This window comes from Nerophis lumbriciformis, linkage group LG33 (genome assembly GCF_033978685.3).
Source record: "Nerophis lumbriciformis linkage group LG33, RoL_Nlum_v2.1, whole genome shotgun sequence".
Lineage (NCBI taxonomy): Eukaryota > Metazoa > Chordata > Actinopteri > Syngnathiformes > Syngnathidae > Nerophis > Nerophis lumbriciformis.
This window is the reverse complement of record NC_084580.2, coordinates 26500001-26516087: the sequence shown is the minus strand read 5'-3', so window position 1 is coordinate 26516087 and position 16087 is coordinate 26500001. Positions and strand designations below refer to the sequence as shown.

At 32.1% G+C, this 16087-nt stretch overlaps 1 protein-coding gene across 2 annotated transcripts in view; it reads left to right on the top strand.

Annotated features, from left to right (window-relative positions):
- Positions 1 to 306: 306 nt before the first annotated feature.
- xrn1 (5'-3' exoribonuclease 1) overlaps positions 307 to 16087 on the top strand; it is a 95339-nt gene continuing 79558 nt past the window's right edge. For both annotated transcript variants that reach the window (XM_061928237.2, XM_061928236.2), the window contains exons 1-3: positions 307 to 570; positions 5499 to 5731; positions 11808 to 11905. In XM_061928237.2, coding sequence (XP_061784221.1) covers positions 496 to 570; positions 5499 to 5731; positions 11808 to 11905 — 406 coding nt within the window. In that variant the 5' untranslated portion in view covers positions 307 to 495. The remainder of the gene's footprint in view (positions 571 to 5498; positions 5732 to 11807; positions 11906 to 16087) is intronic.

The window sequence follows — 16087 nt, the reverse complement described above, 5'->3', positions numbered from 1 at the left end:
CTGTATTACAGTATTTATGCTGTATTACAGTATTTATCTGCATATTTCTACTGCATTGTTTTCTTGCTGTCATGTTTTCAGGTCAGCTTCCGGCCCGCGCGGCAACAACTACAAGTTAGGCTTTCAAAATAAAAGCACAATGCGTGTTTCCCCTATTTTGATTGTAAAATATTGACCGGTACGCTCGTGAATTTTGTTATTTTAAATGTTGTTTATGACTCATGCCATTATGTAATTATTGAACCATATTGTGTACAATTATGGAGCATAAATAAGTCGCGAAAATGTGTTTTGAAAGAAAATGTTTTGTGTTCTCGGGGCTGGGTGGGGGAACTAAAGAGGCTGGAAACACGGAGGAAGCATTTAGCGGAGACACCAGGGCCACTTGGCTGGACACAGGCCGCTAGGAAGGAAATCTTTGATTGAAGAACTTTGTCTTTATCTCTGCACTTGGAATAACATTCTCATTCAACAACATTCTCGCAGACTTTCAACATGGGAGTGCCCAAGTTTTATCGCTGGATCTCCGAGCGTTATCCTTGTCTGAGTGAAGTAGTCAAGGAACACCAGGTAACACTTAGCTTAGCATCGCTAGCATCTTTATACTACTCAACTACACCTATATACTACTCAACTACACCTATATACTACTCAACTACACCTATATACTACTCAACTACACCTATATACTACTCAACTACATCTATATACTACTCAACTACACCTTTATACTACTCAACTACATCTTTATACTACTCAACTACACCTATATACTACTCAACTACACCTATATACTACTCAACTACACCTTTATACTACTCAACTACATCTTTATACTACTCAACTACATCTATATATTACTCAACTACATCTATATACTACTCAACTACACCTATATACTACTCAACTACATCTATATACTACTCAACTACACCTTTATACTACTCAACTACACCTATATACTACTCAACTACACCTATATACTACTCAACTACATCTATATACTACTCAACTACACCTTTATACTACTCAACTACATCTTTATACTACTCAACTACACCTATATACTACTCAACTACATCTTTATACTACTCAACTACACCTATATACTACTCAACTACACCTATATACTACTCAACTACACCTATATACTACTCAACTACATCTTTATACTACTCAACTACACCTTTATACTACTCAACTACATCTTTATACTACTCAACTACACCTATATACTACTCAACTACACCTATATACTACTCAACTACACCTTTATACTACTCAACTACATCTTTATACTACTCAACTACATCTATATATTACTCAACTACATCTATATACTACTCAACTACACCTATATACTACTCAACTACACCTATATACTACTCAACTACATCTTTATACTACTCAACTACACCTATATACTACTCAACTACATCTATATACTACTCAACTACATCTTTATACTACTCAACTACATCTTTATACTACTCAACTACACCTATATACTACTCAACTGCATCTTTATACTAGTCAACTACATCTTTATACTACTCAACTACATCTTTATACTAGTCAACTACATCTTTATACTAGTCAACTACATCTTTATACTAGTCAACTCCATCTTTATACTATACACACTGAAAGTACATGTTTATAGTATACTGACTACATTTCTATTCTTTTTCCAACGCAGTTCAAAGATTTATTGTTCAAATAAGTGACTTAAGTTAAGCATTTCTTCTCTCAAATATGACTTGTTGATTTAAAGTATGAGTAAAGAAACATTCATTGTTAAAACATAACTTCAAATAAGTATGACTAAAACATTGTTTGAACATTAGTTGTTAAAATAAGTCTGAATTAATATTAGTTGTTAAAATAAGTCTGAATGAAACATTAGTTGTTAAAACATTAGTTGTTAAAATAAGTCTGAATTCATATTAGTTGTTAAAATAAGTGAATTAAACATTAGTTGTTAAAATATTTGTTGTTAAAATAAGTCTGAATTAAACATTAGTTTTTAAAATATTAGTTGTTAAAATATTTGTTGTTAAAATATTGTTAAAACATTAGTTGTTAAAAAAAGTCTGAATTAAACATAAGATGTTAAAACGTGTTGTTAAAATAAGTGAGTAAAACATTGTTAAAATATTGTTAAAACATTAGTTGTTAAAATGTGTTGTTAAAATAAGTCTGAATGAAACATTAGTTTTTAAAATATTAGTTGTTAAAATAAGTCTGAATGAAATATTAGTTGTTAAAATAAGTCTGAATAAAACATTCGTTTTTAAAATATTAGTTGTTAAAATAAGTCTGAATTAATATTAGTTGTTAAAATAAGTCTGAATGAAACATTAGTTTTTAAAATATTAGTTGTTAAAATAAGTCTGAATTAATATTAGTTGTTAAAATAAGTCTGAATGAAACATTAGTTTTTAAAATATTAGTTGTTAAAATAAGCATTTGTTAATATTATTGTTATTGTGTTAAACATATGTTAATATTATTATTGTTATTGTGATAAACATGTGTTAATATTATTGTTATTGTGTTAAACATGTGTTAATATTATTATTGTTATTGTGATAAACATGTGTTAATATTATTGTTATTGTGTTAAACATGTGTTAATATTATTTTTGTGTTAAACATATGTTAATATTTTGTTATTGTGTTAAACATATGTTAATGTTATTATTGTTATTGTGTTAAACATATGTTAATATTATTGTTAAATGTGCTCAGAAAGTACTTCATTTACTTTAGTTTATTTCTATTTCTTTATTATCATATTGTTGTCTACGTGTACAACTATCATGTTACATGTGTGTGTTTATGTTCTACATGTACTTTGTGTTTATGGTCATGAGTTAATAGTGAGTGTGTGATGTAGTACATGAGATAATAGTGAGTGTGTGATGTAGTACATGAGTTAATAGTGAGTGTGTGATGTAGTACATGAGTTAATAGTGAGTGTGTGATGTAGTGCATGAGTTAATAGTGAGTGTGTGATGTAGTACATGAGTTAATAGTGAGTGTGTGATGTAGTACATGAGTTAATAGTGCGTGTGTGGTGTAGTACAAGAGTTAATAGTGAGTGTGTGATGTAGTACATGAGTATATGATGTAGTACATGAGTTAATAGTGAGTGTGTGATGTAGTACATGAGTTAATAGTGAGTGTGTGATGTAGTACATGAGTTAATAGTGAGTGTGTGGTGTAGTACAAGAGTTAATAGTGAGTGTGTGATGTAGTACAAGAGTTAATAGTGAGTGTGTGGTGTAGTACAAGCGTTAATAGTGAGTGTGTGATGTAGTACATGAGTTAATAGTGAGTGTGTGGTGTAGTACAAGAGTTAATAGTGAGTGTGTGGTGTAGTACAAGAGTTAATAGTGAGTGTGTGGTGTAGTACAAGAGTTAATAGTGAGTGGGTGATGTAGTACATGAGTTAATAGTGAGTGTGTGATGTAGTACATGAGTTAATAGTGAGTGTGTGATATAGTACAAGAGTTAATAGTGAGTGTGTGGTGTAGTACAAGCGTTAATAGTGAGTGTGTGATGTAGTACAAGAGTTAATAGTGAGTGTGATGTAGTACATGTGTGTGATTTAGTACATGAGTTAATAGTGAGTGTGTGATGTAGTACATGAGTTAATAGTGAGTGTGTGATGTAGTACATGAGTGTGTGATGTAGTACAAGTATTAATAGTGAGTGTGTGATGTAGTACATGAGTTATAGTGAGTGTGTGATGTAGTACAAGAGTTAATAGTGTGTGTGATGTAGTACATGAGTGTGTGATGTAGTACATGAGTTAATAGTAAGTGTGTGATGTAGTACATGAGTTATAGTGAGTGTGTGATGTAGTACAAGAGTTAATAGTGAGTGTGTGATGTACTACATGAGTGTGTGATGTAGTACATGAGTTAATAGTGAGTGTGATGTAGTACGTGTGTGATGTAGTACATGAGTTAATAGTGAGTGTGTGATGTAGTACATGAGTGTGTGATGTAGTACATGAGTTAATAGTGAGTGTGTGATGTAGTACATGAGATAATAGCGAGTGTGTGATGTAGTACATGAGTTAATAGTGAGTGTGTGATGTAGTACATGAGTTAATAGTGAGTGTGTGATGTAGTACATGAGTGTGTGATGTAGTACACGAGTTAATAGTGAGTGTGTAATGTAGTACATGAGATAATAATGAGTGTGTGATGTAGTACATGAGTGTGTGATGTAGTACATGAGTTAATAGTGAGTGTGTGATGTAGTACATGAGTGTGTGATGTAGTACATGAGTTAATAGTGAGTGTGTGATGTAGTACATGAGTGTGTGATGTAGTACATGAGTTAATAGTGAGTGTGTGATGTAGTACATGAGTTAATAGTGAGTGTGTGATGTAGTACATGAGTGTGTGATGTAGTACATGAGTTAATAGTGAGTGTGTGATGTAGTACAAGAGTTAATAGTGAGTGTGTGATGTAGTACATGAGTGTGTGATGTAGTACATGAGTTAATAGTGAGTGTGTGATGTAGTACATGAGTGTGTGATGTAGTACATGAGTTAATAGTGAGTGTGTGATGTAGTATATGAGTGTGTGATGTAGTACATGAGTTAATAGTGAGTGTGTGATGTAGTACATGAGTGTGTGATGTAGTACAAGGGTTAATAGTGAGTGTGTGATGTAGTACATGAGTGTGTGATGTAGTACAAGAGTTAATAGTGAGTGTGTGATGTAGTACATGAGTGTGTGATGTAGTACAAGAGTTAATAGTGAGTGTGTGATGTAGTACATGAGTGTGTGATGTAGTAGATGAGTTAATAGTGAGTGTGTGATGTAGTACATGATGAGTGTGTGATGTAGTAGATGAGTTAATAGTGAGTGTGTGATGTAGTACATGAGTTAATAGTGAGTGTGTGATGTAGTACATGAGTGTGTGATGTAGTACAAGAGTTAATAGTGAGTGTGTGATGTAGTACATGAGTGTGTGATGTAGTACAAGAGTTAATAGTGAGTGTGTGATGTAGTACATGAGTGTGTGATGTAGTACAAGAGTTAATAGTGAGTGTGTGATGTAGTACATGAGTGTGTGATGTAGTACAAGAGTTAATAGTGAGTGTGTGATGTAGTACATGAGTGTGTGATGTAGTACAAGAGTTAATAGTGAGTGTGTGATGTAGTACATGAGTGTGTGATGTAGTACAAGAGTTAATAGTGAGTGTGTGATGTAGTACATGAGTGTGTGATGTAGTACAAGAGTTAATAGTGAGTGTGTGATGTAGTAGATGATGAGTGTGTGATGTAGTAGATGAGTGTGTGATGTAGTAGATGAGTTAATAGTGAGTGTGTGATGTAGTACATGATGAGTGTGTGATGTAGTAGATGAAGAGAGTGTGATGTAGTAGATGAGTTAATAGTGAGTGTGTGATGTAGTAGATGATGAGTGTGTGATGTAGTAGATGAGTTACTAGTGAGTGTGGTGTTGTGTGCAGATCCCAGAGTTTGATCATCTGTACCTGGACATGAACGGGATCATCCATCAATGTTCTCACCCCAACGACGAGGACGTCCACTTCCGCATCTCAGAGGAGAAGATCTTTGCAGACATCTTTCACTACTTGGAGGTTCTCTTCCGCATCATCAAACCTCGCCAGGTCTTCTTCATGGCTGTGGACGGTGTGGCCCCTAGGGCTAAGATGAACCAGCAGAGAGGACGCAGGTTCAGGTACTTGAATGGAGTCTTACACCTCTTACAGTCCAGGTACTTGAGTATAGTCTTAGACCTCTTACAGTCCAGGTACATGAATATAGTCTTAGACCTCTTACAGTTCAGGTACTTGAATATAGTCTTAGACCTCTTACAGTCCAGGTACTTGAATATAGTCTTAGACTTCTTACAGTTCAGGTACTTGAATATAGTCTTAGAACTCTTACAGTCCAGGTACATGAATATAGTCTTACACCTCTTACAGTCCAGGTACTTGAATATAGTCTTAGACCTCTTACAGTCCAGGTACTTGAATATAGTCTTAGACCTCTTACAGTTCAGGTACTTGAATGGAGTCTTACACCTCTTACAGTCCAGGTACTTGAGTATAGTCTTAGACCTCTTACAGTCCAGGTACTTGAGTATAGTCTTAGACCTCTTACAGTCCAGGGACATGAATATAGTCTTAGACTTCTTACAGTCCAGGTACTTGAATATAGTCTTAGACCTCTTACAGTCCAGGTACTTGAATATAGTCTTAGGCTTCTTACAGTCCAGGTACTTGAATATAGTCTTAGACTTCTTACAGTTCAGGTACTTGAATATAGTCTTAGACCTCTTACAGTCCAGGTACATGAATATAGTCTTAGACTTCTTACAGTCCAGGTACTTGAATATAGTCTTAGACCTCTTACAGTCCAGGTACATGAATATAGTCTTAGACTTCTTACAGTTCAGGTACTTGAGTATAGTCTTAGACCTCTTACAGTTCAGGTACTTGAATATAGTCTTAGACTTCTTACAGTCCAGGTACTTGAATATAGTCTTAGACTTCTTACAGTCCAGGTACATTAATATAGTCTTAGACCTCTTACAGTCCAGGTACTTGAATATAGTCTTAGACTTCTTACAGTCCAGGTACTTGAATATAGTCTTAGACTTCTTACAGTCCAGGTACATTAATATAGTCTTAGACCTCTTACAGTCCAGGTACTTGAGTATAGTCTTAGACTTCTTACAGTCCAGGTACTTGAATATAGTCTTAGACTTCTTACAGTCCAGGTACATGAATATAGTCTTAGACCTCTTACAATCCAGGTACATGAATATAGTCTTAGACCTCTTACAGTCCAGGTACTTGAATATAGTCTTAGACCTCTTACAGTCCAGGTACTTGAATATAGTCTTAGACCTCTTACAGTTCAGGTACTTGAATGGAGTCTTACACCTCTTACAGTCCAGGTACTTGAGTATAGTCTTAGACCTCTTACAGTCCAGGTACTTGAGTATAGTCTTAGACCTCTTACAGTCCAGGGACATGAATATAGTCTTAGACTTCTTACAGTCCAGGTACTTGAATATAGTCTTAGACCTCTTACAGTCCAGGTACTTGAATATAGTCTTAGGCTTCTTACAGTCCAGGTACTTGAATATAGTCTTAGACTTCTTACAGTTCAGGTACTTGAATATAGTCTTAGACCTCTTACAGTCCAGGTACATGAATATAGTCTTAGACTTCTTACAGTCCAGGTACTTGAATATAGTCTTAGACCTCTTACAGTCCAGGTACATGAATATAGTCTTAGACTTCTTACAGTTCAGGTACTTGAGTATAGTCTTAGACCTCTTACAGTTCAGGTACTTGAATATAGTCTTAGACTTCTTACAGTCCAGGTACTTGAATATAGTCTTAGACTTCTTACAGTCCAGGTACATTAATATAGTCTTAGACCTCTTACAGTCCAGGTACTTGAATATAGTCTTAGACTTCTTACAGTCCAGGTACTTGAATATAGTCTTAGACTTCTTACAGTCCAGGTACATTAATATAGTCTTAGACCTCTTACAGTCCAGGTACTTGAGTATAGTCTTAGACTTCTTACAGTCCAGGTACTTGAATATAGTCTTAGACTTCTTACAGTCCAGGTACATGAATATAGTCTTAGACCTCTTACAATCCAGGTACATGAATATAGTCTTAGACCTCTTACAGTCCAGGTACATGAATATAGTCTTAGACTTCTTACAGTCCAGGGACATGAATATAGTCTTAGACCTCTTACAGTCCAGGTACTTGAATATAGTCTTAGACTTCTTACAGTCCAGGTTCAGGTACATGAATATAGTCTTAGACCTCTTACAGTCCAGGTACATGAATATAGTCTTAGACTTCTTACAGTCCAGGGACATGAATATAGTCTTAGACCTCTTACAGTCCAGGTACTTGAATATAGTCTTAGACTTCTTACAGTCTAGGTTCAGGTACTTGAATATAGTCTTAGACTTCTTACAGTTCAGGTACATGAATATAGTCTTAGACCTCTTACAGTCCAGGTACATGAATATAGTCTTAGACTTCTTACAGTCCAGGGACATGAATATAGTCTTAGACCTCTTACAGTCCAGGTACTTGAATATAGTCTTAGACCTCTTACAGTCCAGGGACATGAATATAGTCTTAGACCTCTTACAGTCCAGGTACATGAATATAGTCTTAGACCTCTTACAGTCCAGGTACTTGAATATAGTCTTAGACATCTTACAATCCAGGTACTTGAGTATAGTCTTAGACCTCTGACAGTCCAGGTACTTGAGTATAGTCTTAGACTTCTTACAGTCCAGGTACTTGAATATAGTCTTAGACCTCTTACAGTCCAGGTACTTGAATATAGTCTTAGACATCTTACAATCCAGGTACTTGAGTATAGTCTTAGACCTCTGACAGTCCAGGTACTTGAGTATAGTCTTAGACTTCTTACAGTCCAGGTACTTGAATATAGTCTTAGACCTCATACAGTCCAGGTACATGAATATAGTCTTAGACCTCTTACAGTTCAGGTTCAGGTACATGAATATAGTCTTAGCCTTTTTACAGTCCAGGTTCAGGTACATGAATATAGTCTTAGACTTTTTACAGTCCAGGTTCAGGTACATGAATATAGTCTTAGACTTTTTACAGTCCAGGTTCAGGTACATGAATATAGTCTTAGACTTTTTACAGTCCAGGTTCAGGTACATGAATATAGTCTTAGACGTCTTACAGTCCAGGTTCAGGTAACGAATATAGTCTTAGACTTCTTACAGTCCAGGTTCTGGTACATGAATATAGTCTTAGACTTCTTACAGTCCAGGTTCAGGTACATGAATATAGTCTTAGACTTCTTACAGTCCAGGTTCAGGTACATGAATATAGTCTTAGACTTCTTACAGTTCAGGTACATGAATATAGTCTTAGACCTCTTACAGTCCAGGTACATGAATATAGTCTTAGACCTCTTACAGTCCAGGTACATGAATATAGTCTTAGACCGCTTACAGTCCAGGTACATGAAAATAGTCTTAGACTTCTTACAGTCCAGGTTCAGGTACATGAATATAGTCTTAGACTTCTTACAGTCCAGGTTCAGGTACATGAATATAGTCTTAGACATCTTACAGTCCAGGTTCAGGTAACGAATATAGTCTTAGACTTCTTACAGTCCAGGTTCAGGTACATGAATATAGTCTTAGACTTTTTACAGTCCAGGTTCAGGTACATGAATATAGTCTTAGACATCTTACAGTCCAGGTTCATTTAACGAATATAGTCTTAGACTTCTTACAGTCCAGGTTCAGGTACATGAATATAGTCTTAGACTTCTTAGAGTCCAGGTTCAGGTAGCGAATATAGTCTTAGACTTCTTACAGTCCAGGTTCAGGTACATGAATATAGTCTTAGACTTCTTAGAGTCCAGGTTCAGGTACATGAATATAGTCTTAGACTTCCTAGAGTCCAGGTTCAGGTAACAAATATAGTCTTAGATTTCTTACAGTCCAGGTTCAGGTACATGAATATAGTCTTAGACTTCTTACAGTTCAGGTACATGAATATAGTCTTAGACCTCTTACAGTCCAGGTACATGAATATAGTCTTAGACCTCTTACAGTCCAGGTACTTGAATATAGTCTTAGACCTCTTACAATCCAGGTACTTGAATATAGTCTTAGACTTCTTACAGTCCAGGTACTTGAATATAGTCTTAGACTTCTTACAGTCCAGGTACATTAATATAGTCTTAGACCTCTTACAGTCCAGGTACTTGAGTATAGTCTTAGACTTCTTACAGTCCAGGTACTTGAATATAGTCTTAGACTTCTTACAGTCCAGGTACATGAATATAGTCTTAGACCTCTTACAATCCAGGTACATGAATATAGTCTTAGACCTCTTACAGTCCAGGTACATGAATATAGTCTTAGACTTCTTACAGTCCAGGGACATGAATATAGTCTTAGACCTCTTACAGTCCAGGTACTTGAATATAGTCTTAGACCTCTTACAGTCCAGGGACATGAATATAGTCTTAGACCTCTTACAGTCCAGGTACATGAATATAGTCTTAGACCTCTTACAGTCCAGGTACTTGAATATAGTCTTAGACATCTTACAATCCAGGTACTTGAGTATAGTCTTAGACCTCTGACAGTCCAGGTACTTGAGTATAGTCTTAGACTTCTTACAGTCCAGGTACTTGAATATAGTCTTAGACCTCTTACAGTCCAGGTACTTGAATATAGTCTTAGACATCTTACAATCCAGGTACTTGAGTATAGTCTTAGACCTCTGACAGTCCAGGTACTTGAGTATAGTCTTAGACTTCTTACAGTCCAGGTACTTGAATATAGTCTTAGACCTCATACAGTCCAGGTACATGAATATAGTCTTAGACCTCTTACAGTTCAGGTTCAGGTACATGAATATAGTCTTAGCCTTTTTACAGTCCAGGTTCAGGTACATGAATATAGTCTTAGACTTTTTACAGTCCAGGTTCAGGTACATGAATATAGTCTTAGACTTTTTACAGTCCAGGTTCAGGTACATGAATATAGTCTTAGACTTTTTACAGTCCAGGTTCAGGTACATGAATATAGTCTTAGACGTCTTACAGTCCAGGTTCAGGTAACGAATATAGTCTTAGACTTCTTACAGTCCAGGTTCTGGTACATGAATATAGTCTTAGACTTCTTACAGTCCAGGTTCAGGTACATGAATATAGTCTTAGACTTCTTACAGTCCAGGTTCAGGTACATGAATATAGTCTTAGACTTCTTACAGTTCAGGTACATGAATATAGTCTTAGACCTCTTACAGTCCAGGTACATGAATATAGTCTTAGACCTCTTACAGTCCAGGTACATGAATATAGTCTTAGACCGCTTACAGTCCAGGTACATGAAAATAGTCTTAGACTTCTTACAGTCCAGGTTCAGGTACATGAATATAGTCTTAGACTTCTTACAGTCCAGGTTCAGGTACATGAATATAGTCTTAGACATCTTACAGTCCAGGTTCAGGTAACGAATATAGTCTTAGACTTCTTACAGTCCAGGTTCAGGTACATGAATATAGTCTTAGACTTTTTACAGTCCAGGTTCAGGTACATGAATATAGTCTTAGACATCTTACAGTCCAGGTTCATTTAACGAATATAGTCTTAGACTTCTTACAGTCCAGGTTCAGGTACATGAATATAGTCTTAGACTTCTTAGAGTCCAGGTTCAGGTAGCGAATATAGTCTTAGACTTCTTACAGTCCAGGTTCAGGTACATGAATATAGTCTTAGACTTCTTAGAGTCCAGGTTCAGGTACATGAATATAGTCTTAGACTTCCTAGAGTCCAGGTTCAGGTAACAAATATAGTCTTAGATTTCTTACAGTCCAGGTTCAGGTACATGAATATAGTCTTAGACTTCTTACAGTTCAGGTACATGAATATAGTCTTAGACCTCTTACAGTCCAGGTACATGAATATAGTCTTAGACCTCTTACAGTCCAGGTACTTGAATATAGTCTTAGACCTCTTACAGTCCAGGTACATGAATATAGTCTTAGACCTCTTACAGTCCAGGTACTTGAATATAGTCTTAGACTTCTTACAGTCCAGGTACTTGAATATAGTCTAAGACCTCTTACAATCCAGGTACTGTGTGTGTGTGTGTGTGTGTGTGTGTGTGTGTGTGTGTGTGTGTGTGTGTGTGTGTGTGTGTGTGTGTTGTGTGTGTGTGTGTGTGTGTGTGTGTGTGTGTGTGTGTGTGTGTGTGTGTGTGTGTGCAGGTCTGCCAAGGAAGCAGAAGAGAAGACGAAGAAAGCCTTGGATAAAGGAGAGGTGTTACCCACAGAAGCTCGCTTTGACTCCAACTGCATCACTCCAGGTACCTCTTATTTATATATATATTTATATATATATATATATCAAATATTCAATCATCACGCAATCTCAAAAGTAAGGCTCTGCTAGCTCAATGCTAATTGACATTGGATTCGACATAGGCATGCTACTGCAATTAGCATTAGCCATTTTGCATGGCAATTTCTCCACCTCCTAATTTGGTAATAAAAGCTCCAATAAGTACACTACTTGCAGTACAAACACTTTGTAGGACTCCACCAAAGACAACTGAATGGCAAAGACTACTTCCTGTGTATGGAGAGACAAAGTGAAATGAATGATCCAAGTGTATGAAATGATTATGGACGCACTGGTCAATGTTTCATTACAAATGTCATTCTGCAAATGGACATTTATCAGTAGCAATGATAGTCACACACATACGGAGACCCTAAAGGGACATGGGGAAATCTTTTTTTTTTATTATTTTATTTTTTTATTTTTAGACATGTATCTCATGCGCAAGAAAAACTTTTTATAAAGTTATAAAAAAAAATTTTTTTAAATGTTTTAATTTTTTTTAGACATGTATCTTGTGCGCAAGAACAACTTTTTATAAAGTTATAAAAAAAAAATTTAAAAAATGTTTTAATTTTTTTTAGACATGTATCTCGTGCGCAAGAAAAACTTTTTATAAAGTTATAAAAAAAAATTTTTTTAAATGTTTTAATTTTTTTTAGACATGTATCTTGTGCGCAAGAATAACTTTTTATAAAGTTATAAAAAAAATTAAAAAATGTTTTAATTTTTTTTAGACATGTATCTCGTGCGCAAGAAAAACTTTTTATAAAGTTATAAAAAAAAATAAAAAAATGTTTTAATTTTTTTTAGACATGTATCTCGTGCGCAAGAAAAACTTTTTATAAAGTTATAAAAAAAAAATTTTTTAAATGTTTTAATTTTTTTTAGACATGTATCTTGTGCGCAAGAATAACTTTTTATAAAGTTATAAAAAAAAAATTAAAAAATGTTTTAATTTTTTTTAGACATGTATCTTGTGCGCAAGAACAACTTTTTATAAAGTTATAAAAAAAAATTTTTTTAAATGTTTTAATTTTTTTAGACATGTATCTTGTGCGCAAGAACAACTTTTTATAAAGTTATAAAAAAAAAATTTTTTAAATGTTTTAATTTTTTTAGACATGTATCTTGTGCGCAAGAACAACTTTTTATAAAGTTATAAAAAAAAATTTTTTTAAATGTTTTAATTTTTTTAGACATGTATCTCGTGCGCAAGAAAAACTTTTTATAAAGTTATAAAAAAAATTAAAAAATGTTTTAATTTTTTTTAGACATGTATCTTGTGCGCAAGAACAAGTTTTTATAAAGTTATAAAAAAAAATTTTTTTAAATGTTTTAATTTTTTTAGACATGTATCTTGTGCGCAAGAACAACTTTTTATAAAGTTATAAAAAAAAATTTTTTTAAATGTTTTAATTTTTTTAGACATGTATCTTGTGCGCAAGAACAACTTTTTATAAAGTTATAAAAAAAAATTTTTTTTTAAATGTTTTAATTTTTTTAGACATGTATCTCGTGCGCAAGAAAAACTTTTTATAAAGTTATAAAAAAAAATTAAAAAATGTTTTAATTTTTTTTAGACATGTATCTTGTGCGCAAGAACAACTTTTTATAAAGTTATAAAAAAAATTTTTTTTAAATGTTTTAATTTTTTTAGACATGTATCTTGTGCGCAAGAACAACTTTTTATAAAGTTATAAAAAAAAAATTTTTTTAAATGTTTTAATTTTTTTAGACATGTATCTCGTGCGCAAGAAAAACTTTTTATAAAGTTATAAAAAAAATTAAAAAATGTTTAAATTTTTTTTAGACATGTATCTTGTGCGCAAGAACAAGTTTTTATAAAGTTATAAAAAAAAATTTTTTTAAATGTTTTAATTTTTTTAGACATGTATCTTGTGCGCAAGAACAACTTTTTATAAAGTTATAAAAAAAAATTTTTTTTTAAATGTTTTAATTTTTTTAGACATGTATCTCGTGCGCAAGAAAAACTTTTTATAAAGTTATAAAAAAAAATTAAAAAATGTTTTAATTTTTTTTAGACATGTATCTTGTGCGCAAGAACAACTTTTTATAAAGTTATAAAAAATTTTTTTTTTAAATGTTTTAATTTTTTTAGACATGTATCTTGTGCGCAAGAACAACTTTTTATAAAGTTATAAAAAAAAATTTTTTTTAAATGTTTTAATTTTTTTAGACATGTATCTCGTGCGCAAGAAAAACTTTTTATAAAGTTATAAAAAAAATTAAAAAATGTTTTAATTTTTTTTAGACATGTATCTTGTGCGCAAGAACAAGTTTTTATAAAGTTATAAAAAAAAATTTTTTTAAATGTTTAAATTTTTTTAGACATGTATCTTGTGCGCAAGAACAACTTTTTATAAAGTTATAAAAAAAATTTTTTTTAAATGTTTTAATTTTTTTAGACATGTATCTTGTGCGCAAGAACAACTTTTTATAAAGTTATAAAAAAAAATTTTTTTTTAAATGTTTTAATTTTTTTAGACATGTATCTCGTGCGCAAGAAAAACTTTTTATAAAGTTATAAAAAAAAATTAAAAAATGTTTTAATTTTTTTTAGACATGTATCTTGTGCGCAAGAACAACTTTTTATAAAGTTATAAAAAAAATTTTTTTTAAATGTTTTAATTTTTTTAGACATGTATCTTGTGCGCAAGAACAACTTTTTATAAAGTTATAAAAAAAATTTTTTTTTAAATGTTTTAATTTTTTTAGACATGTATCTCGTGCGCAAGAAAAACTTTTTATAAAGTTATAAAAAAAAATTAAAAAATGTTTTAATTTTTTTTAGACATGTATCTTGTGCGCAAGAACAACTTTTTATAAAGTTATAAAAAAAAATTTTTTTAAATGTTTTAATTTTTTTAGACATGTATCTTGTGCGCAAGAACAACTTTTTATAAAGTTATAAAAAAAAATTTTTTTTAAATGTTTTAATTTTTTTAGACATGTATCTCGTGCGCAAGAAAAACTTTTTATAAAGTTATAAAAAAAATTAAAAAATGTTTTAATTTTTTTTAGACATGTATCTTGTGCGCAAGAACAAGTTTTTATAAAGTTATAAAAAAAATTTTTTTTAAATGTTTTAATTTTTTTAGACATGTATCTTGTGCGCAAGAACAACTTTTTATAAAGTTATAAAAAAAAATTTTTTTTAAATGTTTTAATTTTTTTTAGACATGTATCTTGTGCGCAAGAACAACTTTTTATAAAGTTATAAAAAAAATTTTTTTTAAATGTTTTAATTTTTTAGACATGTATCTCGTGCGCAAGAAAAACTTTTTATAAAGTTATAAAAAAAAATTAAAAAATGTTTTAATTTTTTTTAGACATGTATCTTGTGCGCAAGAACAACTTTTTATAAAGTTATAAAAAAAATTTTTTTTAAATGTTTAAATTTTTTTAGACATGTATCTTGTGCGCAAGAACAACTTTTTATAAAGTTATAAAAAAAATTTTTTTTTAAATGTTTTAATTTTTTTAGACATGTATCTCGTGCGCAAGAAAAACTTTTTATAAAGTTATAAAAAAAATTAAAAAATGTTTTAATTTTTTTTAGACATGTATCTTGTGCGCAAGAACAAGTTTTTATAAAGTTATAAAAAAATTTTTTTTTAAATGTTTTAATTTTTTTAGACATGTATCTTGTGCGCAAGAACAACTTTTTATAAAGTTATAAAAAAAAATTTTTTTTTAAATGTTTTAATTTTTTTAGACATGTATCTTGTGCGCAAGAACAACTTTTTATAAAGTTATAAAAACAATTTTTTTTTAATGTTTTAATTTTTTTAGACATGCATCTTGTGCGCAAGAACAACTTTTTATAAAGTTATAAAAAAAAATTTTTAAAAATGTTTTAATTTTTTTTAGACATGTATCTTGTGCGCAAGAAAAACTTTTTATAAAGTTATTGAAAAAAAAAAATTTATTTATTTTTTTATAAAACTTTATAAAAGGTTTCTCGTGCGCACGAGATACATGTCTAAAAAAAATGATAAAAAAATAAATTTCCCCCATGTTCTTTTAGGGGCTCCGTACACACACACACTAGGTGTGGCGAAATCATTCTCTGCATTTGACCCATCACCCTTAAACACCCCCTGGGAGGTGAGGGGAGCAGTGA